We start from the raw sequence: 27,696 nt of genomic DNA, 5'->3' as shown, positions 1-27,696 counted from the left end.
GTTTACCAAATTACATCCCGAGGCAGGGAGAATGCGGCTAGCTGAGGGGAATGGAGTAGAGGATGTGCTTTGCCCTCTGTTGAACGGTGCCGAAAATGCATCTAATTCTTCATTCTTCTGCTGGGAAGTTCTGTTTGTACAGCATTCTATACAAAAGAGAAGAAAACCCTCACGGGTCTCCACTGCATAGGCAAGAGATGGAAATGAAAGAGTGCTGAGTGACGTGAAAATACTGGGAGCAGAATCCCTTCGCCAGCACTAGTGTTTTATGACTCTGTAGCACTGGAGACGGTAACAGCAGCAGAATCCACGAGTGTGCCAATCGTATTTGCTTCTCTATTGCACCCCAGTTTCTGGCTATGCAGTAATCACAGTGACAAAACATAAGAATGTTTGTCATTCCATGAGTGCTCACCATGTGAAGAGAAAGTACCAACCTCTTCAAATGAATGAGCTCCGGTAACTCACAACGGCCCTGCATGGCAAGTGCAATTATTAACATTGTTTTACAGATAAGACATCACGGGCTCATGAGGTCAGTCCCCTGCCAAAGTAACACAGAAAGTAAGTAGCAGAATGGAATTCTGACCTAAGCTGCCTGAAGGCCATTATCACCGCAGGTAACAACTAGGAGAATGAAGGTCTCAGATGTTTCATACCTACCTGTGAGATGTGAAATAATTAATATAATCACTGGGTTAAAAACAAGCCTGATAGGTGAATATATTAATAATAACTTAGTTATTTTTCAAATGATTCATGGAAAAGGGGATTAGGAGGAGCATTAAAGAAAAATGAGGCCAGGAGCAGTGGCTCATGCCTGTAACCCCAGCACTTTGGGAGACTGGGGTGGGAGGATGGCTTGAGGCCAGGAGTTTGAGACCAGCCTGGGCAACAGAGTGAGATCCTATAACTACAAAAAATATAAAAATTAGCCTGGCTTGGTGGTTTGAGCCTATAGTGGTTTAAGCCTGTATTCCCAGTGAGTTGGGAAGCTGAGGTGGGAAGATCACTTAAACCCAGAAGTTTCAGGCTGCAGTGAGCCACGATCACACCATTGTACTCCAGCCTGGGTGACAGAGTGAGGAAGGACAGAAGGAAGGAAGGAAGGAGGGAGGGAGGGAGGGAGGAAGGAAGGTAGGGAGGTAGGGAGGAAGGGAGGGAGGGAGGGAGGGAGAGAGCAGGTGTTCAAAGTAGAGCAGGGTGTATTCCCATCCTTGCTTGTCTGAGTCATCAGCAAACATGTTTTGAGGGTTCCATGTGAGCCAGATATTGTCTAGATGCCAGACAAAGACTAATAAAAGACATAGTGTTTAGACACGATGGGCATGTAAACATGTCAACGTCTGTAAACAATGCCCTAAGTAAACACAAGGTATGTAGAAAGGGAACAGAGAGCACATGCAGGTCTTTAATACTTACTAGATGTTAAGGTTAGAAGAGGCCAAGACAGAGCCTCTGCCTTTATCTGGGTCACTTTGGAAGACGCTATTAGAACACACAGTATGTGTTCCCAACTACCAGATACACAGTAAGGGGCTGCCACAAAAGCAGCTTCAGAAATTGTGCAGGCTGAGAGTTCACGGATAATCTGAGTGGGTAAAATGACAAAGTAGCACTTTCTCACTTCCACTCTGCTGGCCAAGAATGGACATTAGTGTCCTGGTTAGGTTCAAACATCACATGGAGCAAAATAATGACTTCTCAGGAAGGGAACTAAGGCCCCTTCCAGCTCTGACAGCCCATAATTTGATAACCCCCTATGCATTTCTTCAGGGCCACGAAGGTGATAGTCTACATTAAGGTAGCATTTTTCAGTATGCACAATATGCCTTTACAAACATTCTCTCTCTTCATCTGAAAAACCAGAGTTAGTCGCACCTTTTTCTCTTTCAGTGTACCTGGAGCATAGCAGGCACACAACAAAGATTTCTAGGATGAATAAATATCATTACAAACCAAAGAGCAAGTAAACAAATGTGATAAATAAATGAGTAGAAAAGAATGAATTGAATGAATCAGTGAGTCACTATGAGATTTCCATTTAAGAGACACACAAAGGCCGGGCACGGTGGCTCAAGCCTGTAATCCCAGAACTTTGGGAGGCCGAGACGGGCAGATCACGAGGTCAGGAGATCGAGACCATCCTGGCTAACACAGTGAAACCCCATCTCTACTAAAAAACAATACAAAAAATTAGCCGGGCGTGGTGGCGGGCGCCTGTAGTCCCAGCTACTCGGGAGGCTGAGGCAGGAGAATGGCGTGAACCCGGGAGGCGGAGCTTGCAGTGAGCTGAGATCCGGCCACTGCACTCCAGCCTGGGCGACAGAGTGAGACTCCGTCTCAAAAAAAAAAAAAAAAGAGACACACAAAAACTAAGATTCCCAGAAGTGAATGGCCAGCCCCAGGTCATACCACTAGTAAGAGACAAAACTATGACAGTTTCTTCCAATTCCACGTCCAGTTGTCTTTCTACTCCAACAAGTTACCTCTAGGAGAAAGTTCTCTTCTCCATCTTAACGTTTCTCTGCTAAGTAGGAAGGTCTTAAACCAAGTCTACAGGCCAAGCACTGGAAGGCGTGCTGGCCGGCAGAGAGAGAAGACCCACATTAAAAAGTAGGGAGCCTCCCTGAGATTCTCAGCCCTGCCACTGCCATTGTGCACATGGAGGTAAAACCACCTTCACTATCAAAGAGCTCTTCCCTAATTCTCACCTACAAACAAAATCCATCTCTTTGGGTCTTCTATTCAATAGAAGTGAAAAAGCAAGTATGTAAGAGTCCATCCTATGCCTGAAGGCCATCCTGAACCACTCATCAACTTTCCTTCTCTTGGCCAGGTTGAAAAATTCCAACATGACATTTTTATCCTACCTTCATAATTCTTATTTCTTTCTCTTTTTTTGACGAGACAGGGTCTTGCTCTATGACTCAGGTTGGAGTGCAGTGGCACAAGCACAGCTCACTGCAGCCTTGACCTCCCAGGGTCAAGCAATCCTCCCACCTCAGCCTCCTGGGTAGCTGGGATTGCAGGCAGGCGCCACCACGGCCAGCTAATTTTTTGTATTTTTTTTTTAAGAGACGGAGTTTCCTAGGCTGGTCTCCAATTCCTGAGCTCAAACAAACTGCCCACCTCAGCTTCCCAAAGTGCTAGGATTACAAGCATGAGCCTCCGCGCCCATCCCTTAATTCTTATTTCTATTTAATTAGCATAGACTATAAGCTCCATAGAACAAGGACAATGCTTAAGGCTAGTGCACAGTTCTCTACCTTTCTCCACAGTGAACAGCCCAGAAAAGGCCTCTGCCAGTGTGCAGTTAGCTCAAGCGGATTGGTGGCTCCATGGCCTCCACACTGCACCCTGACTTGCGCGTTCCTTTCTAGCTGTCTTTTCCTCATGGCAGCACCATGCTGCTGACTCACGGTCCAATACAATCTCCAGGTGAATTTGAGAGAACACCCCGGACTCGCTCATCTTGTGCTTCTAGTTGGTTTTTCATCCAGACAGGATTTCTGCACTAATTAGTCCCCTCTGACCTCAGTATGATGCTACTCCCTAAAGAGCAAAATAGCACAGGGGAGGAGTTACTAAACTGCCCAGAGTTTCTGGTGAGATCCTTTTCTACCCACAAAGATGGTCCTTCAAAGTGAGTGATTTTAAATTCCTTCCCTTGTACTTCAAAACTACATAATAATAAAGAGGAGGGAGAGAAAGGGGAGAAACAGATGATGGCCAAAATGTACAGAAAACATCCCCACATCTGGCACTGTTCTAAGTACTTTACAGCAATGTTCTCAAACTGTAATATGCCCATAGACTGCTCCCCCTCCACTCCCCCACCCCCATCCCCCGGCCCCGGCAAAACACTGAAAAAGTGCAGGTTCTGATTCCAGAAGTCCAGGCGGGACCTGAGATTCTTTTCTAACCAGCTCCCAGAAAATCCCCAAGGGCTGATCCACAGACCACAACCACACTTTGGGTAGCAAGGTTTAACAAGCACTATCTCAGCGACAGAGGAGGACAAGAGAAGGTACATCACCTGGCCCAAGGTCAGATTGCTAATGAATGGCACAGCCAGGATTCCAGCCCAGGTGTTCTGATTTCAGAGCCTGTGCTCAGCCAGACATCAGCCTCCCGCTGTTAGTTAGCAAGACCTGGACACTGTTTCCCAGTCAATCCTGAGGGGCACAATCATAATGTCACACTGCTCTAGGGACAAGGGCAGCAAGTCCTGTCATGCACAATATATTCCCTGGTTGACTCTTTGCTTTCTTTTTTTTTTTTTTTTTTGAGACAGGGTCTCACTCTGTCACCCAGGCTGGAGTGCAGTGGCCAGATCCCAGCTCACTGCAAGCTCCGCCTCCCGGGTTCACGCCATTCTCCTGCCTCAGCCTCCCGAGTAGCTGGGACTACAGGCGCCGCCACCTCGCCCGGCTAGTTTTTTGTATTTTTAGTAGAGACGGGGTTTCACCGTGTTAGCCAGGATGGTCTCGATCTCCTGACCTCGTGATCCGCCCGTCTCGGCCTCCCAAAGTGCTGCGATTATAGGCTTGAGCCACCGCGCCCGGCAATTTTTGTATTTTCAGTAGAGTCGGGGTTTCATCATGTTGGCCTGGTCTCAAACTCCTGGCCTCAAATGATCCCCCTACCTCGGTCTTCCAAAGTGCTAGGATTACAGGCGTGAGCCACACCTCACCCAGCCCCTGGTTGATTCTGATCTTCTGGGTGGACTGTACCTCTGGACAGCTCTTCAGCCAATTATGTTGCACCTGAGCACTTTGTAAACCTAGTACTTTGTAAAATACATCATGAGAGAGCAGAAACAAAGAGTTAGGAAAAGTTGAGATAAACATGTATTGTTTCTTTTGTCGATTTATCACGGGACAGACGGGTCCTGCAGGAGCCGTTCTCTTCATGGAACCACACTGGCTTCAACTTCATCAGTGGATAATGGTTCATTTTTTTTCCCCCTTGTTTAAGAGCAAGGCTTTCTGGATTCCAGCTTCCAGAGCCATTCCTTTTTAGATACTGAATATGCATGACCTTGGCTGCTCACCAACACCCACACAGTTCCTGATTTTTTTAGGTTCTTCCCCTTCTGGACTGCTGATGGGACCTTACAAACCAAGCTCAATCTTCTTTAAAGAGAATTTGGATTGTTATTACCCCAACTCCTGCCTCTGAGTCATCATTCTTTTCACATTAACTTTTCACATCAGGCATCTCAGTTGCATCTGACAATCCTTTAACACAGTTTGTATACAGAGGAAGGCCATTTCTGCCAACCCTACTTATTAACTCTGGCCATTGCGTTTCCTTCCCATTTAATCTATCTCCCATTTCTTTGAGACAGAATTTTCGCTCTTCTTGCTCAGGCTGGAGTGCAACGGCGCGATCTCGGCTCACTGCAACCTCCACCTCCCAGGTTCAGGTGATTCTCCTGCCTCAGCCTCCCGAGTAGCTGGAATTACAGGCATGCACCACCAAGCCCAGCTAATTTTGCATTTTTAGTAGAGATGGGGTTTCTCCATGTTGGTCAGGCTGGTCTTGAACTCCCGACCTCAGGTGATCTGTCTACCTCAGCTCTATCTCCCATTTCATTCCACAATAGTGTATCCCACTTCAAATGTTCAATGGGCTGTTAGTCAGACACACCCAACTATACAGAGAGAGCAAGAGTTGGGTTTCAATCGACTGGCAATACTTAGGGTGACAAACCATCCTGCTTCACTCAGAACTAAGGGAGGATCCCAGGATGTGGGGCTTTTAGTGCTAAAACCCAGACAAGTTGGTCACTTACTAATACCACATCTTTGCACACTAAGCACATGACTGGGCCTTGAGTCTCATCAGCCCCAACTTTCCCACTGACACGCTGAGTGACCTCATGCAAGTCTCTTTACAACTCTTGGCTCCTGTTTGTCCAGCAAAACTATAAAACAATGCTTAAGGTCTTTACCTACCTCACAAAAAAATGTTGTCTGGATTAAGAGTTTTTTTAAATGCATAAAAATTCCAAGAAGGATTTCTCAACACAATATAGCACAGTATGTGTATATATATATATATATATATATATATATATATATATATATATATATCTTGTGCGCAGGAGGGATGCCCATGTGCAGTGACTATACACAGGTGCCTATGAAGAGTTTCACAGGGCCAAAGGCATTCTTTTCTATTTTTTGTTTTATTTTTTCTAGAGAGGGACCCCCTCGCTGTCACTCAGGCTGAAGTATAGTGGCACGACGAGAGGTCACCGCAGCTTCGAACTCCTTGGCTCAAGGGATCCTCCCGCCTTAGCCTACTGAGTAGCTGGGGCTATAGGAGCAGGCCACCACACCCAGCCACCAAAGGCATTCAGACACAGCTGTCCGTGGTGGCCACAGCTCTAACTTGCAAATCCTAATCACATTTATAAACGGGCCAAAGTCATTGTCCCAAACAAGTCTAGCCCTGCCCCAGAGCACTACACCCAGACTCGCCTTCAGCAGCGGTGGTCTCCCACACACATGGCTCAGAACCCACCCTGGGCAAAGCCATGCATCCTGACAGCCAGCCCTCCTATCTTCCCTGTCTGTGGCTGCCCTAATTCAACTCCCTGGAAACAGTCCCTGAGACAACTTCCCATCACCTGCTTCTCAACACACCCAACCCACACAGTGGATACACAGAGCGGGACCTCGCAGAGAGCAAATCCGTATTCGAGAATTATAAATGTATCCTTAAGGCTGATGTGAAAGTGCTGGCAAATTCCTCAGAAGGTTCCCCCGGCCAGAATGCAGGGTGACCGAAGCTGTAAAGCATGGTGTTCCATCCACAGCCTCGCGCTGCCACAGCATCAGATCCCAGGTTGAGGCAGGGTCTGCTCCTTTTCTCCCACAAGGAGGAGTCCGGAGCACAGGCCGCAGACCTTGGACCAGCCGTGGGGCCAGCTTTGGCCCTTACGTGTGTTTTACTTGGCTCGCGCAGTGTTTGTAGAACTATACACTGGCTGCCAACTTGTAAGACTCAGCAGTTTTCACATGAAACTCCAGACCTCGGGGTTCCTCTGGAAAACCAGAAGATCTGGCAACTCTGGGCCCTGCATTCTGCACGGCAACCAGAGCCTGCAGCTGACGAGCAACGCTCCTCGGAAGCACGCTTCTCCAGGTCCTCAAAGGCCCTTCCCCTTCCCCACGTCTCTCCAACACGGGAACCGAGTATCCATTACTATGTTCAAATTAAGATACGGGAAAATGCTTCTTGAATCTGCATCTCCATCACAAGTGGAAATGACATATATTGTCCAAGAAGGCCACAGACTTCAAGAAAAATGGGAGAAACCATATTTCTTTGAGGTGGTAGAGTTGTTATGGCCAGGCACGGTGACTCACGCCTGCAGTCTCAACACTTTGGGAGGCTGAGGCAGGCGGATCGTTTGAGCCCAGGGGTTCAAGACCAGCCTAGGCAACATGGCAAAACCCCATCCCTACCAAAAAATATATATAAGTACAAAAATTAGCCAACCATGCTGGTGTGCACCTGTAGTTCCTGCTACTCGGGAGGCTGAATGGGTGGGAGGATGGCTTGAGCCCAGGAGGCGAAGGTTGCAGTGAGCCAAGACCACACCACTGTACCTGAATCTGGGCAACAGAGCCAGATCCCGACTCCAAACAAAAAAAAAAAAGAGTGTTGTAAACTTGAAAGTGGCCTCCCATAGGCCTTTGAGTTTGTAACCCTTCGCATCTTGTGTCTTCAAAGTACCTAACCTACTAAACATAAATACCCAGCTATAGAAATTAAAATTAGAGAATCAGTTTCAATAGCTCATCCCACTATAATGGGTTAGAAGAAACCAGCATATGGGAAAGGCCAATTTGATTCCATCTGGCTCAGCTACGGGCAGGCAGCTCTGCCCAGGAAGGCACTCTGGTATTTTCTTGGGCAGATGCAACAATCCAGTCCATACGCTATTACTTCCCAAAGGTAATCACACATTGCATGGATCTGTTTGCAACACTGACTGCACCTCCCTGTGTTCAGCAAACAAGGGATATATCATTTTGTAGATTATCTTCTCTGTCATACAATTCATTCCTTCCATGTTCCAATTACCCATTACTTTTTCTGGTATGATAATCCCAGTGGATCAGAAAAGGGCATGTTGATGGCACCAAGGTGTGCCCAGAGCCAACACAATACTTACGTCGCTGCTCTTGGGCCTCGTCAATGCCAGGCTATCTCGGGCCAAGGCCACGATCACGTTGCTTTTCTCTCCGGCCCAGTGCACCACCATCTGATTGTGGGAATCATTCAGACTAACCTGAAAGAAATCAATATAGGAATTAGGATCCATAATAAGTGATGGCCACAAACATCCTAAATCAAGACTCCTTCCTCCTTTGTCAAGCAAAAATGATTAAGATTCTGACATCTAAAGCATTTGGGCCAAGGGGGCCTCTTCCCCTCCCACCTCATGCATATTCTGTCACACTCAGCTTCCCCACAAAGAAATGTGAGTCCCCTGCTATTTTCGACGTAAACAGATTGTAGAAAGGCTTCTTGGGCTCTCATTGGCATAACCAATTCCTTTGATTATTTTCATCCTTTATGATACCAATCTCTGGTTACTCTGATCCTTACTCCATGTATGACATGCACTGGTAAGATTTTAAACCAAAGCATGGAAACACTGCCCTTCCTCAGAAAAAATTCATGGGCCAGAAAGACCACATGCTTTTCAAACTTCTGTTCAAACTACATTTTCTCTGGCTCGGTGGTACCGTCATTCACTTTCAGCTGGTAATGAGAAATGAGAGAAGTAGCCTTGTGAAGCTTCTCACAATCGCTTTTGAAGTGTCTCAAATAAGGAAATATTTTAGTTCTCAGACTTTTAGATTTTGTAAACCAATGAAATAAAAATGAGGAAGGCCAACAGAGGACTGGTTGGCAACCTCTATTCCGCCAAGGAAAGACATCACAAAAACAGGACTAGCTATTCTGTCAATCTCTTTCCTCTGCTTCCTGAGGACACCGCAGACTCTGGTCCAGGCTGTGGGGCAGGAGGTGTGGCCTGGGACTGAGTTCCAGCAGGTGGAATGTGAGCAAAGTCATCAGGGCCACTATCAGCCTGGCCCCCATCCAGTCCTGTTTTCTTTCCCCATCCACAGGCCTCATTCAGAGGACTCCAAAGCCCCAGAGGAGGGCAGAGCCAAAGACAGAAGGAGCCTGCATCCCGAAGGAAAAGATCTCTGCTAATCAGTAACATTCATCCTGAACTTCTCATAAGCCGGAGCCTCAACTCAGCCACACCGCTGAGCCTTTGGGATTTGTCTGTTATGCAGCTCACCTTACAGGCCAATTTGACCACTATCTAGAGTTGCTGTCATTTTTTTTAAAGATGTGTTAACACTGAAAACTGAGGGAGGATGCCATCTCAGAATAAAGAACAGTGGTTTCGCTGTATGGAAAACTACATTCTTTTTATTTTCTTACTTCACTGTTGGCTGTTGGACACCTGTCTGAGGACTGGCATTTGAACACCTGTACCATACATTCCACCCACTCTGTGGAAAGCAAAGTCATGACAGGAATAACAATAATTCTGAGGGCTGGTCGGGCTCAGTGGCTCACGGCTGTAATCCCAGCACTTTGGGAGGCCAAGGTGGGCAGATCACCTGAGGTCAGGAGTTCAAGACTCACCTATCCAGTACGGTGAAATCCCGTCTCTACTAAAAATACAAAAATTAGCCAGGCATGGTGGCATGCACCTGTAGTAGTCCCAGCTACTCAGAAGTGAGGCAGAAGAATCGCTTGAGCCCAGGAGGCGGAGGTTGCAGTGAACCGAGATCGAGCCACCACACTCCAATCTGGGCAACAGAGCAAGACTCGGTCTCAAAAAAAAATTCTGAGAGGTGGTCCAACACTCAGAAGCAGGACAACACCTTGAAACCAGGAGCACAGGCTGCCTCTCTTGCTGAGCGATGTCTGAGAGAAGCCCATTCCACCAGCCTCCTCAACCTCAGCTGTCTCAGGCACACGTGGAAAGAAATCAAGCTTCTGGGACTCCAGCCCACACAGTCCACCCCACCCACGAGTGAGGCTTAGACTGATGACAGTTCAAGCCTTGGCCAACCTGCCCTCCAGGCTGTCTTCTCATCAAGGCTCTGCAGCAGAAAACCCACAGCTCCTTTCTCCTTCTCTCACTTCCTCTCCCCAGCACTCTCGAACTTTCCCCGCCCACTCCTTGAGGTGCTCTCAGATGTCATCGGGGAGAAGAGAAACACCTGTACCACATACTTGGCTGGCAGAAGGACACAGCAGCTAATCCTTAACGACGCTACTTGGGGTTTTAAATACCTGCATTTAATTTGATCCAGGATCAAACGCTTTTTGAAAAAATTTGAAAATTTTACTTTTAAACTCTTACTTTAAAGAGAAGGACCTAGGAAAATATGTCCTTCCAAAATGTCTCTTCTCACTCCCAGATAGATAAGTCCAGGCAAGCACTAACTGAGAAGTGCAAATAAGAAGTAGAAGTAAATAAATTATTTAACCCAGAATGCTACAAAGAGAAAGCAGCTAAAGGAATCTCCTCTGGTCACTGAAGCCTTCCCTTTTCCTCCTCTCTCTTTCCAGCCCAATCCTCTGGATGCATCTGGAGATCAGAAACTCACAACAGGTGCCCTGGGAAACCCAGGTAAAAGTTTCCTCCCCTCCCAAAACATCTGCACTCTTGAACCAGAGTGGGGATAGAAAACTATGCAAATGTCAGTAAAATAAAGGACTAGGAACCTAGAAAAAAAATCACCCATGTTCCCCTGGGGTCTGGGATAAAAAGTCCTCAAATGTTCAACTTGGGCATCCTTAAAGATGATGTCAAAATGTTCCCTCTGGCAGGTAACACTCAGATAATGCTTTGAGTAGGTTGCAAAGCTTTCAGTGGTCAGAGGGGGCAAAAGGTCTGAAGACAACTTGCTGGAATCGATCTGCTCAGAGGACAGGAGGCCTCCTCACCAATCCCAAGGCCGGTGAAAGGTGAGAAGAGCACCAAGGGTAAGCCTCAAAACATCCAGGGGCTTTTCTACAAAGAAAACCTCTAGAAGGCAAGCCTGGTATGACACCTGTTTGTTTCTTTCTTTGTTTCTTTCTCTTTTTTTTGTTCTAGAAAAGCCTTTTTTATTAGATGTGCCTTTTACTTGTAAGAGCAGACTGAAAAGGGGCAGCCCAGTAGGGGGATAAAATCCCTGGCAAGAAATGACTTGTACGAGGGCCACCAGGCACTCGCAGGAACAGCTCAGCTCCTTCGCTTGGCGAGATGTCAGGCACATCCTGGTCATGAGAATAACTCGCTGGTGAGTCACAGCTGATCCCCAAGGCAGCCCAGGTGCCCATCCCCCCACAGCAGACTTAGTCGTAGGAATCAGGAATGATGTGCGCAGCACAGGGGAGCCAGCAGGCAGGCTGGCGGGAAGTAAATTTTATTATCACCAAGACAAGCATTCTGCCCTCTGGCCTCACCTTCCTCCTCTGTCTCCACCCTGCCCCCATCCTCACCCCCAAGGGAAAGAAAAGAAGTCATCAAAGCAGGCTTTTCCCGGCTGGCTCTCCATGGCAGGTGGCCAAGACACCAGCAGCCCAGGGCAGCCCCCAGCAATCAAAAACAACCTACAGGTCCTTAGATCCCTTTACTTAACTAGTGGCTTCCAGTTTGTTTGGTTCCTTTTCCATCCATCCCCAGGGATCTCCCCGTGATGTCCCCTTTCCTCCTCCGCAAGCCTTTTTCCATCGCCAATCCCCCACGCAGGTCCCACAGCCAGAAGACACTGGCCTGGGAGTGGGTGGGAGGGTGGCCTTCCCAGGAACATAACCTTGACGTGCAATCAGCTATAACCACAACCCCGGGGTGTGAACAACCTTCCCTCTCCCCTCTCTAGCTCACAGGGCATAGCTGGAGCTTGATAAATGAGATGCAATTAATTGGAACTGTTAAGGCAGCGGGGAGGGGCTGAGTGCCTCCCCTCAGAAGGCAAACAGAGAAAAATTACAGGCCCCAGAAACCTCTGAACACACAAAGTGCATCGTAAACAACAAACAGCATCTGGCTCATTGGCAGGTCATTAAAGAGTCAAAATAACTCCCCCCACCCTACCTCCCAAGATCACCTGGCCTGGAGGGGGTCCCATACCCCACCGAAGGTCAAAATCACCTGAGAGGCCCCACTCCACGCCTACCGGCTCTGTCGCCCTCTGCCTGGAGCCCAGGAATCAGTCTTTTTTAAAAGACACACCCAGCCAGGTGTAGCAGCTCACGCCTGTAATCCCAGCACTCTGGGAGGCCAAGGCAGGTGGATCACGAGGTCAGGTGATACAGACCATCCTGGCTAACACAGCAAAACCCCGTCTCTACTAAAAATACAAAAAATTAGCCAGGCATGGTGGCAAGGGCCTGTAGTCCCAGCTACTCGGGAAGCTGAGGCAGGAGAATTGCTTGAATCCGGAAAGCAGAGGTTGCAGTAAGCCGAGATCATGCCACTGCACTCCAGCCTGGGCAACAGAGAGAGACTCCGTCTCAAAAAAAAAAAAAAAAAAAAAAAAAAAAAAAAAAAAAGAAGACACACCCCAGCCCCAGGTATTTCTACCGCAGCTTCTTTGGGAAACAATGAACCTAGTTGATTCCCCTGCCTCCCAGCAGGAGCTGGAACTAAATGATGATAACTAGAAAGATACACCATTTTATGGGGATTTGGGATGGTCATTAAGACTCTAGGACATACCGATGATATATGCTACAATGTGGATGAACCTCACAAACAATATGCTAAGTGAAAGAAGCCAGATACAAAAGATCACATATTGCATGACACCATTTATATGAAACGTCTCGAATAGGTAAATCCATAGGGACAGAAAGCAGATTAGTGGTTACCAGGGACTGGTAGATCAGAGAGGAGGGAATCACTGCTTAATGGGTAAGGGGTTTCATTTCAGAGCGATGGAAATGTTTTGCAAATCGTAGTGGCACAACATCGTGACGATATTAAATCCACTGAACTGTTCACTTTAAAATGGCTAATTTTATATAATGTGAAATACACCTAAATGTTTTTAAGGCCTCTAGGACCTGCAGAGAACATTATATTTCTCAAGTGCTAATCAAGAACCGAGGAGCTTCCACTCTTAAGAAGTGCTCCTTTTATCTCATCTCCAGCCTTCATGCTACCAAAATATGCAGCTAGAATGAGTCATACAGGAGGCAGGCTGGGGACTGGGTCTCTGGCCAAACCAATCCTTCAAAGTGCTGTCAGTGGCATCTGCAGAGCCACAGCATCCGCACGCGCCTCCCTGTTCCCAGCTGGAGAAACGGCTGCAGGCCCAAGGCTAGTATCCACCGCCAGTTCACAACAGTGGATGCCACCCACACCTTGACTCGCCTCGGCATCTTCATCAAACAAGTCCATATCACCCCACACACGTTGTCCCTCAGCCCCCCGCGTGCCCTGGCAACCCAGAGAGGTGAAATGATTCACCTCCTATTATTCAGAGTAAGGGGACCTGCTACCACCCAGTCCTCAAGTTCTGGGTTGTTATAAGTAGAGGGGAGGAAGCCAATGGCTTGGATGAAGGGACTGATTACTCATGCGTTCACTTGTGGATGAAGTAGGCATGGAGGTCTGCTAGGTGCCAGCCACCCTTTAGGCTCGTTAATCATTTCCTACCTGTTAGCTCACACAGAGCACTTCTGGGGAAAATTAGGGTTGCAAGTCTCAGCCAATGATAAGAAGTTTCCTACAAAACCACCAACATCTGTATAGTTGTTGAGCCTTATGCAGGAGGTGGGTCCCCTGAATAGAATGGGTCACAGGTACCCTTCTCTACATCTCCTCTTTCCAATTGGTCAAACCCAAAGATCAGGATGTCCTAGACTCCCACCGCTTGCAGTCCTCACAACTCCTACACAGCTTCCTCCCAGAACACGGTACAAGGAGGACAAATAAGGCAGTCTGATTCATTTCTCTGCTTCACTAGCAGTGAAATACAAAGAGTCATTTTAAAAATTCTACAATATAGCATAAAACAAATATCCTGTCCTTCAACTGTGAGGACAGAAGGAGCCAGGCACTCCCCTGTACTATACGACAAAACTGAGGAAGCCAGAGACAGCCTCCTGAGGTCCAAGGAGAACAAGGTTTTCCCAAACCATCCCTTTGCACGGCCTAAATGCTAGGTATGCAAATTGCCTCTCACTGTCCCTTTTCAAGACTGTGTTCTCACTATATTTAGCAAGCTTATTATCCTCCCTGGACTCCTCACCTCAGAACAAGAGCTGAAATCTAGTTTACAAGCACTCCGGGAAGAGAGGCCCAGTTCATGGAATCTCAGCTCACTCACTTGACTTTTGAGTTTGCTCAAGATGCTTCACCCACAGAACTCCTGAACTACTTTGCTGATGAATTCAGGCTGCCCATTTTCCAGATGAGGAAACACGGAGAGGGACCTTGGACTAGAACTTAGCACTCACTACTATCTCCTTCACTGAAGCCACGACCACTCTACAGAGAAAAATACACACATGCCCTTTCCTTTCTCTTTGCTAAAAGGATGACAATCATAATCTCGCTGCCTTAGAATATCAGTTTAGAGAGCTTATTTCCCTTTCTGATTGATCCTTGGCAGGGAGAACCTATCTACTGTTTACCCCTGTGTGCCACGCTGTCCTGGTGAACCCACTTTGTCAATGAGCGAATGTGCTTTGCTGTTTTGGGAGGGGCTCCCTACTAAAAACAAACTGTGGAAAATTCTCTTTCTCATGAACATAATATCACCCCTTAATTTACCAGTTGGTAAAAAAAAAAAAAATGAGGAAAATATCAAAGCCAGAAAGAATCTCAGAGAACATCTAAACCAAATGCTACATTTTGCAAATGAGATTAAGCTCAGAGACAGACTTTAAGGCAATGTGGTGGTCCTCACTACCCTAAAACACAGGGCCCTAATGCAGGAAACACAGTCAGAGCGAGCACAGCAAGCACCCCCTCAAGACTGCATACCCTAAGCCAGGACTTGCCTTATGTGAGGATTCCCCTGTGAGCCCAAAGCCATTTCTCACAGCTCTTTAGGATGGTTCCAGACCCCCGACTTTCCCTCTGCAGCTCACCATAAATAGCCCCTCACCTTGTTCAGTCAATAAGTATTCATCAAGCACTTACTATATACCAGATGCTATACTAGGTGTTAGTAAAATGGCAGACTCACATCTGTAATCCCAGCACTTTGGGAGGCCAAGGCAGGCAGATCCCTCGAGCCCAGGAGTTTGAGACCAGCCTAGGCAACATGGCAAAACCCCATCTCTACAAAAAATACAAAAATCAGACAGGCTTGGTGGTGCATGCCTGTAGTCCCAGCTAGTAGGGAGTCTGAGGTGGGAGGATCGCTTGTGCCCAAGAGGTCGAGGCTGCGGTGAGCTATGATCATGCCACTGCATGAGGTCCCACCTATTGATTCACCCCCACATTTATTTCACAGAAGATTCACCCTAGCCATCTTCCCCCAGGGTTTCTACTCAACAGTGGCAGCCTGGGCGACAGAGCTAGACCCTGTCTCAAAAAATAAAAAAGAAAGAAAAATAACACGCTTCTAGGTCCTGCCTCACAGCTCTGAATACAGTAGGGAAAACACGCATTAAACAATGAATTCCAGGAATGATGATTGAATTACTGTTGTTACCCAGGGGACCTAACCTCATGTGGAGGAGAAAGTGGGGCTTCACGGAAGACCTGACCTATGTGCTGACACCAGAAGGATGAAGAGGGAGAAGTCAGGGAAAAGGAGATGGAGAAGTGAGGCAGAGAACAGAGACCCAGACCTAAAGCAGGGCAGAGCAAAAGCCAGGAATGAGAAGGGCCTTGATACTTGCTGTGTTTGAAAAATTACAAGACCAGTATGGCCAGGAGAAAGTGGAATTATATGAGATCTCCAGGTTTTAAAGGTGGGAAAAAAAGGCACTGCAAAAAAGCTGTGGATTCCCGCCTGAGATCAAAAATTTCACTAGATTACTTAGGATAGACAAATGTGTCTGCGTAAATCGGAAACAAGTTAGCAGGTTGGTTTGAGTCTTGATCTCTCCGGTTTACCACCTGTCTTAACTATGGGTAAGTCACTTCACCTTTTTGAGCCTCAAGATACTCATCTCTGAAATGAGATGAATAATCATTCTTATCGTCCCCATTTTTCAAGATTGTCGTAAGAACCAAATGAGATGCAACCCATGGATGTCATTTCATAAACTCCGACGCACTAAAACATCATTTCTTTTCATTACCAAATGCCTCTCAACCAAAATAAGCCATTCCTCACAAAACAGCTCCACATAAAACATTAACATTAGCGTAAGGCCTAAGAGCAAGCGATGACATATATAAAACGACAAAATGCTGCACGCCTGAGTCAAGCTAGGAGCTCCCGCCTAACTGAAACTCACAGGCAGTTTTCTCCTTGATTCCCAGCCGAACTCCGGAACCTGGAGAAACCCAACCTGCAGGTCCCAAGGCTCCAGCCCAGACGTGACACTGTTTTCTAGCACTTTCCTAACCCCAAGAGAAAAGCATTTAAACATTACAACCCAGAACTGAAGGCCTCTATACCCTATCAGTGGCTTCTTCACCACCGTGTGAGAGAAGCTATAAACAAGACTAATGGAGAAGGGGGAGTGCATTAAACCCCATGGCTCTGCCAATTTCTCAGTAATATGAGATGCCCTCTGGGCTACCAGGAGGTGAGGCAACAGGCGGACGTCCCACAGGCTCTGATCTGCTAGCTAAACTCCCCCAGCTCTGTTTAGATAGCTCTTTCACCTCTAGCCAACTTCCACATCCACTCCTTCATTTCTCTCCTCTAGAGACTGAAGGCCTTGTTTCTGCAGTAAACCGTCCCCACCCCCACCCCACCCATCACCACCACCACCAACAGCACACCTTGCCAAATTCAGCAAACCATGTGCACAGTTAGCTGCAGATTTTTTTTTAACCACTCAGTGAGAGAATTTCAGGGAATGAAATATACAAAGATGAGGTAAGTCATAGGTACAGAGTCTCAGGTTACTCAATTAATTGAGCACAGGTTTAAAACACGCAAGTCCTTCCAAACACTCCCGGTTTCACAGGACACTCACCCCACTCTGCTGTGTCCTCACTCCCTGCCATCTCGGGCTCCTTGGCTGAGATCCCTGGGCAGCCAGCACTGGCCTTTCTTCCCAAGTCCCTGGGGCAGAGACACATGGATCTGTCTCACATGTATCTCCTGGGCTAATAGAGAAAAGGGATCCTTAACTATCTGGGACCTTAACCCTATAGCTTGCTATCTCACAGGTACCTATTAAAGTCTTCCCAGCCACAGTTTCCAAGCTAGCCTTTCTCCCCAGGTGGCTCTTAACTCAGGGCCCTCCAGGCTCAACCAGCTCATACCAGCCTTTCCAATGCCTCTGGGCACAGAGGCTTTCTAAGAGTTAAAAATTTCATCAAGGCCAGGCATGGTGGCTCACACCTGTAATCCCAGCACTTTGGGAGGCCGAGGCAGGTGGATCACGAGGTCAAGAGTTCAAGACCAGCCTGGCCAATATGGTGAAACCCCCGTCTCTACTAAAAATACAAAAAAATTAGCCAAGCGTGGTGGCGCGCACCTGTGATCTCAGCTACTCAGGAGGCTGAGGCACAAGAATCGCTTGAACCCAGGAGGCAGAGGTTGCAGTGAGCCGAGATAGAGCCACTGCACTCCAGCATGGGTGACGGAGCAAGACTCGATCTCAAAAAAAAAAAAAAATCATCATGACACTATGCCTCAGCTCACCAGCCCACCAAAGTCAGAAGAAAATTCATCTCAGTAACCCTAAAATATTAAAATCCCAACTGAGGGCCCACCCACTGATTCAATCCCACATTTATTTCACATAAGATTCACCCTAGCCATCTTCCCCCAGGGTTTCTACCCAACAGGCTAGTCTCTCTTCTAAATAATAGAGGTCACATCAGTTACCTTCTTCATTTAAAAACTCCCCAAAAGGGGGGGGACATAATAAACAACATATCGGTCTCCACACGGCACAAATGCATTTGATATAGGTACATCTTTTTATTGCCCTTGTCAGCCACTCAGATTTGGGATATAATCACATCAGCCTGCCTTTCTGAGAATTCGTAGCTGTGTTTTGAATCTAATTCAGGGGACTGGAGATAAATCATTGTGAAGGGTCCTGATTCTCCAAGCTAAGAGCCTGCGGCAGCAGCAACAGCAATGGCACGCTAAGTTAAAAGGTCAGCCAAGAAGAGGGGGAGGTTTATATGCAAAGATGAAGACCACACGCCTGTAGTGTTTGTCTTCATGCCAATCTGGAGGGTTGAAGGGAAGACAGACAGACCCAGCTACATCAAGGTAAGTCAACAAGAGCACAGGAAGCAAAGGGCAGGGCAGGGAGATGGCCCCACTGTTAAGGCACTATTTACATCTTTCATTGCTAAACAGAACGTGCAGGGTCTGCACTCCACCTTAGCGAAGCCCAACACAAGTGCAGTGTTTGCGCAAGGCCAGATGAGAAGTGAAGCCAGGTTTGGTTCACCCTGTGAATAGCCAGCCTTCATTGACTAAGTGACCGACGGAAGAAGGCAACTGTGCAGGGGCATGCCCTAGAGTCAATAACTGGACCCACTTGGCCCTCCACGGTCCCCTGGTAAGTTCCTACCTAGGAAAGAAGGGCCACTGTCTCCTAACACTCAACTTGGCAGTCAGCAGCCACCAACACCTAGGGTCTAGACCCGAGCCCTCCACTCTTGCTTTTAATGCCCTGTTTGCGATGCCTACACGAGCAGCTCTTTGCAGGAACTTCTCTCTTGGGTGAAGCAAAGGTTGCCTACAGGTAGGAAGAAGAGGCCTCATGAAAGCTTGTGCTGTCTATACAGTAGCCAAGAGCCACATGTGGCTATTTCAACTTTAAATTCGTTAAAATTAAATGAAAGACACTTCAAATCTTCAGTCACACTTGCCACATTTCACCCGCTCAATGGCCAGATCTGACTAGTGAATGTGGTGAACAGCACAGACAGAGAACATCACTCTCACAGAAAGATCTATCGAACACTGCCACATCAGAGGGTCCAGGATGCGACCAGGAAGATAGGATCTTCCAGCTCTTGGCTAGTAGCAGTGCTATGGGCATGAATGTTACCGTTATAATAAACCCAGTGGATAACAGAACTTTGTAATTACTTTTTAACACACTATTGTACTTGTGATCGTTATGCAGTCCTACTTTTATGGAACTCACCATAAAATGCACAAAGCATTGGTCATGTTACAGTTTTAAAAAACTGAGCAACTCACAGTAACATAGGAGGAAACACAAATCTTGATCTTGCTCAGGAGCCCATCCTGCCTTTTCTGGTTTTTAGCTTCATCAGCCACTTCAGTACTTGAAGCCCGCCCATGCCACTTCTTCGAAGGCCCAGGGTTCACAAGTCGATAAACCAATAAATTAGGTCGAAATTAACTGTGGTCCATTTTAAATTGAGGGAAATTGATTTTTGCATGTACGTGGCTAGACTGACTATAACATCTGCCAACAGAGTCTGGCATACCTAGAAAATGCATAGGAAGGTCCCACATTCATCAACAAAGAGAATGTCTCAACCCCACAGCCCAGACCACCTCTGGAGAAATACGAATCCCTGAATATTCAAACCAAAAATGGAGTGAGCTCTCTTTTACTTTCCATCACATTTATTTAAACCCAAATAGGCCGGGCGCGGTGGCTCAAGCCTGTAATCCCAGCACTTTGGGAGGCCGAGATGGGTGGATCACGAGGTCAGGAGATCGAGACCATCCTGGCTAACACGGTGAAACGCCGTCTCTACTAAAAACTACAAAAAACTAGCCGGGTGACGTGGCAGCGCCTGTAGTCCCAGCTACCCGGGAGGCTGAGGCAGGAGAATGGCGTGGAACCCGGGAGATGGAGCTTGCAGTGAGCTGAGCTCCGGCCACAGCACTCCAGCCTCGGTGACAGAGCGAGACTCCGTCTCAAAAAAATAAAAATAAAAATAAATAAATAAACCCAAATAAATGGAGGAAAGGTCAATGTAATGCCCCCAGGTTTTAATACATTTTTATGCATTTAAAACATTTAATACAGTTTTATCAACTCTCAATTATCTGCATCTGAATTCTTGTCTACAATTCTAAACTCCAAATTGCCTTTCCCTGAACACATTTATGCCAGCCATTTCCCTTATCAATAGATCAGAGAATGCAAACTCATTTTAATATTCACCTAAGCAAAACTTAATTAGGAAGGTAAATGAATGCTTTTAAAAAAAGACTAAATACATACATAACAAAAGCAAATAGATTATTTTTTGGATTATCTGCTCTCCAGATTATGATAAGACTGCCCCCTGTGTCCCTCCATTACAGTGGGTGGAACAAAGCTGGCTCCATCTCTCTCTGCCCTGGGATTCAACAACGACACTACAAAGATGGCTGTCATCTCTAAGGAGGAAAAGACCAAAATCTGACAATGAAATGTTCCTACAACATCCACCTTTTGCCTTGGGATGTTCGTTGCTATAAGGATCTGCCTTGTGGATCCCAGGTCTCAAAGCAATTTATTAGGCATACCACTAACTTCATTTTACAGAGCATAGAGAAAATATTCTCGGAAAGAACACAAATTAAAACCAAGATCCATGATCACTGTATTCTGATGCTCTTACAAGCCTGGACTCCACATCTCAAGGGAACTGTGCTCCAGCATCTCTGCAAGTTATAAGTGGGCTACATCAGGCTGCTCTCCTGCTCTGCAAGAACCCTTGAAGTGAAAGGAGAATGACGTTTTTCCCACCTGGCCTGGAAAAAAAGTAATCATCTATTTTATATTATGACACTTCAGGTAATTTTCTAACAATTCACTATCATAATATCACAAATATAATTTAGAGCTAAAGTTAATCTCATTATTCAGGATACCAGGGACTACAGATAACAGGAAGCCACTTATAATTCAAGTTTCAAATTTTATGTACACACATGTTGTACATGCAGAGACTATTTCTGGAAAGATATACAAAAAGACTGATAACAATGGATGCCACCTGGGAAGGAGCTCTGGGTGAACAGGGGGCATGAGAGGGAAGGAAATTTACTTGTCACTACATACTCTTTTGTACAAATTTTGTTTTGTAAATGTGCATTACCTAATCAGATAGCTTTTTATTTCGTCCCTTGAAATTCCACCTCCTTACTCTCACCAACCCCTTTCCTCCATTCCTTCCACCTCTCAAAGCCTCCACCTTCTGTGCCTCTAACCATGCAAGCTATTTATGAACTAAAAGTGGCCAGAGACTGGGCACAGAGCTCCCTAAGAAAAGATGCCAAGTGGAACCAGGAAGAGTTTTTCAAGGTCACAGCCCTTATTGAGCCAACTCAAGGCCCAAAGCAACTCTTCAGCTACGTAGAAGCCAACCTGAAACAGCAAATTCTTTGCCTTCTCATCTTATTCTGGAAGCATACAGGTCAAACATCCTCACTTCAGAATCAACCGGCCAATTCTTTCCCAAGCAAGTGTATCGTGGAAGAATCTACTCAAAAGAGATCTAAAGCGAAACGGTATTCCACCCCCAAAGGAGGCCCTTTGTCCCAGGGCCTTGTGCTGTCATAGACACTTTATTTTCAGTCTCAAATCAGGACACTGAATACTCCCTGGCCTCTAAAATGTAGGAATTATGAAGAGAGAGCTTGTTGGAAGGAAAATAAACCTATAAATCCTGTTAGGCTTTATGCTTCATTTCAAAGGATTTTTCCCCAAAACAATACCATTAGCATAAACCAGAATGATAGCCCTAAAAGGGAGGATTCTGTAAAATAGAATCTAAGCTCTTCATTCAAAATAACTCCCATATAGCACAGGAAAATCTGGACTCCACTATCTGTAGGCCATGCCACTTGCATCCTCACTACCGAATAAGCCAACTCATTTTCACTATCCATGTGTGGTTCACTGCATTCCTCCTTATAAATACATTTTATATAATGTGAATTTGCTTCCTACCCTCCAGGTCTCTCTTCTTCCAGGTGCGCTGCTGGTCCACAAATACTCATTAAGGGCCTCCCAAGTGCCAGGGAAACACAAGAGAACTTGATCCATGCCCTTAAGGAGCAAATAGGAAAATGAGACAGTTGAGGAATTCTAACACAAGACAGCAAGTGCTGCACCCAAGCTCAGAAGAAACTCTTCCCACCGTAGCCTGAGAATACCAAGAGGTATTCCTTGGATGTTAAAGAATGGAATAAGAGCTTTCCAGGCAAGGACGAGAGTCGGGGAAGACCATTTCAGGCGGAGGAAAAAGCAGGCATGATGGCGCAGAGAGACAGAGCTTACTTGAAATCAGGAGGAAATTCAGTGTGGCATAAATTAGGGAATTCCTCTTCTTGGACTTGGCCTTTTTAAGAAGGGGCTCAACTTCTAAACTTTGTCTTTTTTTTTTTTTTTTTTTGATGGAGTCTCGCTCTGTCGCCCAGGCTGGAGTGCAGTGGCGCGATCTCAGCTCACTGTAACCTCCGCCTCCCAGGTTCAAGCGATTCTCCTGCCTCAGCCTCTTGAGTAGCCAGGACTACAGGTGCCCGCCACCACGCCCGGTGAATTTTTGTAGTTTTAGTAGAGACGGGGTTTCCCCATGTTGGCCAGGCTGGTCTCGAACTCCTGATCTCAGGTGATCCACCCGCCTCGGCCTCCCACAGTGCTGGGATTACAGGCGTGAGCCTTGAATATGGGCAGAAAAGTCCTGACATCTGCCAGCAAATTATTTTCACCTCTACAACCACATTTCAGTATCACAAATGTGCCTTTAATCGTGGCAGAAGCCAATCTCCCCACCTTAGAGAAACTGAGGCGGAAAATGGTCAAAATAACCAAGCCTAGTTTACCCAAGAGGTTAGCAAAGCAGAGGAAAAAGGACCGACATTGACTCCAGCACATGGCTCTTTCTCAGATGCAAGTCTTCGCCTGAGAAAGCCTTCCCTTCTCTTCCCCCCGAAGCCGGTGGCCTTAACATTGTCTCCAGGCCTGCTTCCTTCAGGCAGCTTCTGCTTCCAGCCCTACTCTGTACTGCCAGTGTCCTCTTAACCTCACTCAAAGGTCAGAGGGCAAGAAGCTGGACAGTGTCTGAGCCCACCATCCCTTATCGTTCCATCTCCCATGCGCTGCATGTCACAGCCCGTTATCACACCATTGTAGAGTTGTGGCTGGTTTCTTGTGACCATGTTTCCTGGTTCCCGTCCTGGTACACTGACATGCCTGTATCTGCATCTGCTTGTTCTCCTCCTTAAATTGTACATTTCCTAAAAGCGGGAATGAATTTTTATTCCCCACCCCACTGCACCTCCACAGAACCACATTCAAGTCAAGCAGTACTGTTGGAAAACATCACCATTCCTTACATTTAAACGTTGAAGGGGAAAGCGGTGAGTATAAAGTAGAACTTGGCTTAAGGCTAAAAGTAGGACCATATAACTTATTGTCACATCTTGACACTTTTGAGAGTGAAGGGGATGCTATTCGTAACCACCAGAGACAACTTAGAAACCAGGTCTGCCCCAGGGAAACACAGAAGCAATGGTCATCCTTGCTAGAAAGATCATTCTAAGTAGATGTCAGTTACTCCAGGGTTCCAAGAGGGGCACCTCAAACCCTTTCAGTCACCAACCTGTGCTTGCACTCTGAAGTGTCTGCACCAGACAGAACTTGTGGCAGAAAGCCCAGTACGGGGAAGTTCTTCCTTTTATCTGACTCAAATCCTTACAGATTCCAATTAATTCCACTTCTTATTAACCTCAGAGCAAGAGGCAACAATGGCATAGGAAGGCAGCCACAGAGTAGAAAAATCTCACCCTTGCATCCTCACCCTCTGGTTAGGAATTCCTCATTATGAGTTTGACTGCTAGTTCTCCATCCTTCAGCTGAACCAAACTCAATCTGGCTGGCCCAGAAACTCAAAAGCCCAGGGTTTGGAAGTCACTCCCAATGAGAACAGAGTTCATGTTCAACTTGCCCCACGTCCCCTGGAGCTTTTCACAAACGAAACCCAGAAAGAAATGGCACCTGTACGTGTATTTTTGAAACCAGAAAGCTTTTTCCTCAACCTAAACTATAGCTTCAGGGGACCTGAGCACTTGGAGGGATTGTCTCCCACCAGCCCCCAACTCCCAGTTCCCAGAATGCTGATTCAAGAGCACAGCAGAGCTGGGCTGACTGGGGAGGCCCAATGAACAAGCAGGCCACTTCTCCTCCTCCTCCTCCCACCCTCCATCAGCCCCATGCTGTTGTCGCTGTTGAGAGCAAGGACCTTGATGACTTCTTTTTGTTAATACATATATTTGTCATATGGGGTGGGGACGGGGGACAAGGATCTGGGCCCAAGAGGAACTGAGCATGCAGGTTCCTGCAGCCTGTGGCCACCATTAGTTACATGCCCTGGAGCACACATTCTTGCCCAGGGGCCAATAGTGGAGGGAAGTCTAATGCACCCACCCAGTCACCACCATCCTTTCCCGCTTTATACCAGATCTATTTTATTTTAGGAAAGAGGTATTTAAACAGCACTGCATAAAGACAGGGTGACTGCAATCAAGCAAAGGTCACTGAGACAATGCAGATAAAAACTAGAGAGCAGGCCACCTTCCCGGTATGACCTTGGACTAGTCACTTCACCATTCCATGCTTCAGTTTCTTCACCAACAAAATGACACAATAGGGTGATATGTTTATAAGGTTCGTCCTGGATCCAAGGGTTGAACATTTAACTCTATATATTTCCTGAAGAAATGGCTAAACTGAAATTAGTGAGAAAAGGCAGAACTCAGGGTAATCTTTTATTAATAATTTCTACTTTAAAAGAAACAATTTGACTCTAGAAAACAAGTGTATTTACCACCTCCTCTGGTCCTTCTTTTTCTCCCCTACCGACTTTATACTTTTGCTGATGTCAATCTTAACTGCAGGACTGGGAATCTCATGAGGCAATAACACGGTCAAATTAATTTTGCCAGTGCTGATCCGAACCTACAAACTCCATCTGCAATTCCTCGCAGTAAGTCTGACCATAAAAGTGAAATTCACATTACTTATGATCTAATAAACCCATTGCCTGGATAGAAATAAATCACTTATAAAATAATAATGCCCACCAAATTTCCTGCAGTCATGTCAAATCTCCAAGTGCCATGAGGGGTATGCCTCTCCAAAATAAAGTTATCTTGAAGGGGCTGGGAGAGTCAGTATCTTGAAGGGTGGGAAGAAGGAATGGAGAGCATCTCATACCCTAGCCAAAAATAAAAAATTAAAAATTCAGCCCTTACACACGCACACACACCTCTTGTCTGACTGTACAGAGACAGTCGACAAGCTTTCGGGTTCGCCCACCTTATTGTGCTAATAATGCTAAGTGTGGAAACCCCCACCTCGTGCTGTTCTGTGTAAGTGTACCGCAACTGCAGGGTGCTCGCCTCCACTGCCAACTGATGGTACACTAAAGAAAGCCCGTTTTTTATCCAGATGTAAAATGAAGCTGCACCCCTCCTATACCTGCCGGAAACTACATCGTTCTGCACACACCCTGGGGTAATACGCACTGCACCCGGCGAGTTACCTGGAATACGTTTACTAAATCGACAGGAAGAAGGAAAGATCAATGCGATTCAAGTGCTGACGGTTGTACTCGTGAAGGAAAAAAACAAATGCAAGCCGGGAAGTCCCCAGTGGTGCCTGCACCTAGGAAGCGACTGCAACGGATGGATGCGGGGGTGAGGAAGTGCAGGGAGAGGAAAAAACTGGAGGGAGGTGGGTTGCAAAACTGCTCACCTGTCCGTACACCTTGATGGGCTCGGGCTGCAGGGCAGCGCTCCGTTTCCTCCGGAGCGGCTTCTCGTCCGCGCGGCTCGCCCCCCTGGCATCCCCGCGCGCCCACAGCCGCAGCTCGCGCGGGTCGCCCTGCACCACGAGGAAGCCCCGGTCCTGGGGCAAGGGCGCGCGGCCGCCGTGCAGCCTCTGCGTCCAGACTTCGCAGAGAGCTCCGGGCGGCAGCAGCGCGACCAGGGTGAATAGGAACGGGAGTCGCGACTCCCTCCTGCTGCTCCGTGTCGCCATGTTCGGGCGAACGCTACTGCAGGTGGCGCCGCCGCCAGGAGAGAATGTGCAGCGCGAGGCTAGGAGAGCCGCTGGGCCGGGGCCGCGCGCGCCGCTCCCGGGGCTCCAGGCCGCCCGCGCCGCTCCGGGCCACCCCGCTGCGCCCGCCGCCGCTGGCGCCAGGTCCCGCTCGGTTCGGCGCGGCGCCGTCACGTGTGAGGCTCGCACACTTTCTGCGCTCGGCGGCCTCGGCGGCGACTCCGGCCCCTCCCTGGCGCGGGGATGGGGAAGTTAAGGCAGCAAGCGCCGACGAGGGTGCGTCCCCTTCCCTGGCGGGCACACCTCCTTGTTCTCCCTGCAGGAATGTAGCGTTGCGTGGGGCTCGTTCGTTTGCTCTGGAGTTAATTGCCTCCTATACAGGGTCGTGTCGAGGTCGTCTTAAACCGTGGCCACTTTCCTGAGTGCACAGCCCTCAGTCCCGTCACAAGACCACCTCCCCCTGGCCCCGGCCTCATCCCCACCTCCATGGGAGAGCCCAGAGCCACAGAATTAGCTCCTAGCACGTAACCAACAAGTCAGAGTCCAGATGAACCCGCTCCATTGGGAAACTCAGTTTTTCATCTACTCTGGGCACCAAGACGTATTTGCAGGGGCCACAGCAAAAACTACCCTTTATCAAGCTACGTGCCCCCGCCTGAAGCACAGCAAATAAACATTCTGCACAGAGGCAGTAAAACCAAGGGTACATCTGACGAAGAATGCACCACACCTGGACAATTATTACACAGCTATACAGGGTGTGCTTGCACGCATGCATGAATACCTGTGCGTGGCACAGGGCCCCAGCGGCGGCTTGCTTATGATCCCTCCAAGGTGACCAAGCACTGAGCCACCCTGCCTCCGCAGTAAAATAGACACATTTACCAGTCCCTTCAACCCACAGCCAGGAGCTAGGCGAACACCCACAGGGGAGGGAGGACACACTTTAGATAAACCCTACATTCAGCTTGAAGAGCCAAACTCTGTGAACCGCAGAAGATAAAACTTCTGCCATGGTACTGCTAAGGTACGCCCAAGGAAAATTTTTTTTTGCAGGTTAGTGGGAGCAGCCAAAGTCTATGTACTACTGCAACCTTTCCTATTTCATTTGATGTTTCACTGCCCTCTGGACTCAGATCCTGGTTTTTGATAAGAATAAAGACACAGCAAGCAGGGCTGAAAGGGAGACTACCTCTATAGTTGCATACAAGCTGCTGTTCAGGGGAAGGGAGGGATGGTCAGTTCAGTTTTCCAACAATGTTCCTCATCTCCAACAAGCCATGGTAGCCTGATTCCGACCCCTGCCCACTCAAGTGCTTTTCAGTCAGCTTACCAAAGCCCCCTCCTCTACCCAGGACTACCAATGACAATCTGCCAGAGGCAGGCCAGCTTGCCTCATCTCACTGAAGCCAGCATTCAACCACCCTACCCTACTCCATATGCCAGACTTGCTGGAGACCTCTGCCTCAGATTCTGCACTCTCCCACCTCCTCCCACACCCGATTTTCT

General features: G+C 47.4%; 1 protein-coding gene across 2 annotated transcripts in view; it reads right to left on the bottom strand.

The window, feature by feature from the left end:
• The window catches only part of SORL1 (sortilin related receptor 1), a 185,752-nt gene extending 159,443 nt beyond the window's left edge, over positions 1 to 26,309 (bottom strand). For both annotated transcript variants that reach the window (XM_033208099.1, XM_033208100.1), the window contains exons 1-2: positions 25,885 to 26,309; positions 8,195 to 8,311 (exon numbers count right to left, since the gene is read on the bottom strand). In XM_033208099.1, the coding sequence (XP_033063990.1) occupies positions 8,195 to 8,311; positions 25,885 to 26,169 (402 nt within the window). In that variant the 5' untranslated portion in view covers positions 26,170 to 26,309. The remainder of the gene's footprint in view (positions 1 to 8,194; positions 8,312 to 25,884) is intronic.
• Between the last annotated feature and the right edge of the window lie 1,387 nt (positions 26,310 to 27,696).

This window comes from Trachypithecus francoisi, unplaced genomic scaffold (genome assembly GCF_009764315.1).
Source record: "Trachypithecus francoisi isolate TF-2019V2 unplaced genomic scaffold, Tfra_2.0 Lachesis_group8, whole genome shotgun sequence".
Lineage (NCBI taxonomy): Eukaryota > Metazoa > Chordata > Mammalia > Primates > Cercopithecidae > Trachypithecus > Trachypithecus francoisi.
The sequence above is the reverse complement of the archived record's forward strand: the minus strand, read 5'-3'. Positions and strand labels throughout refer to the sequence as shown.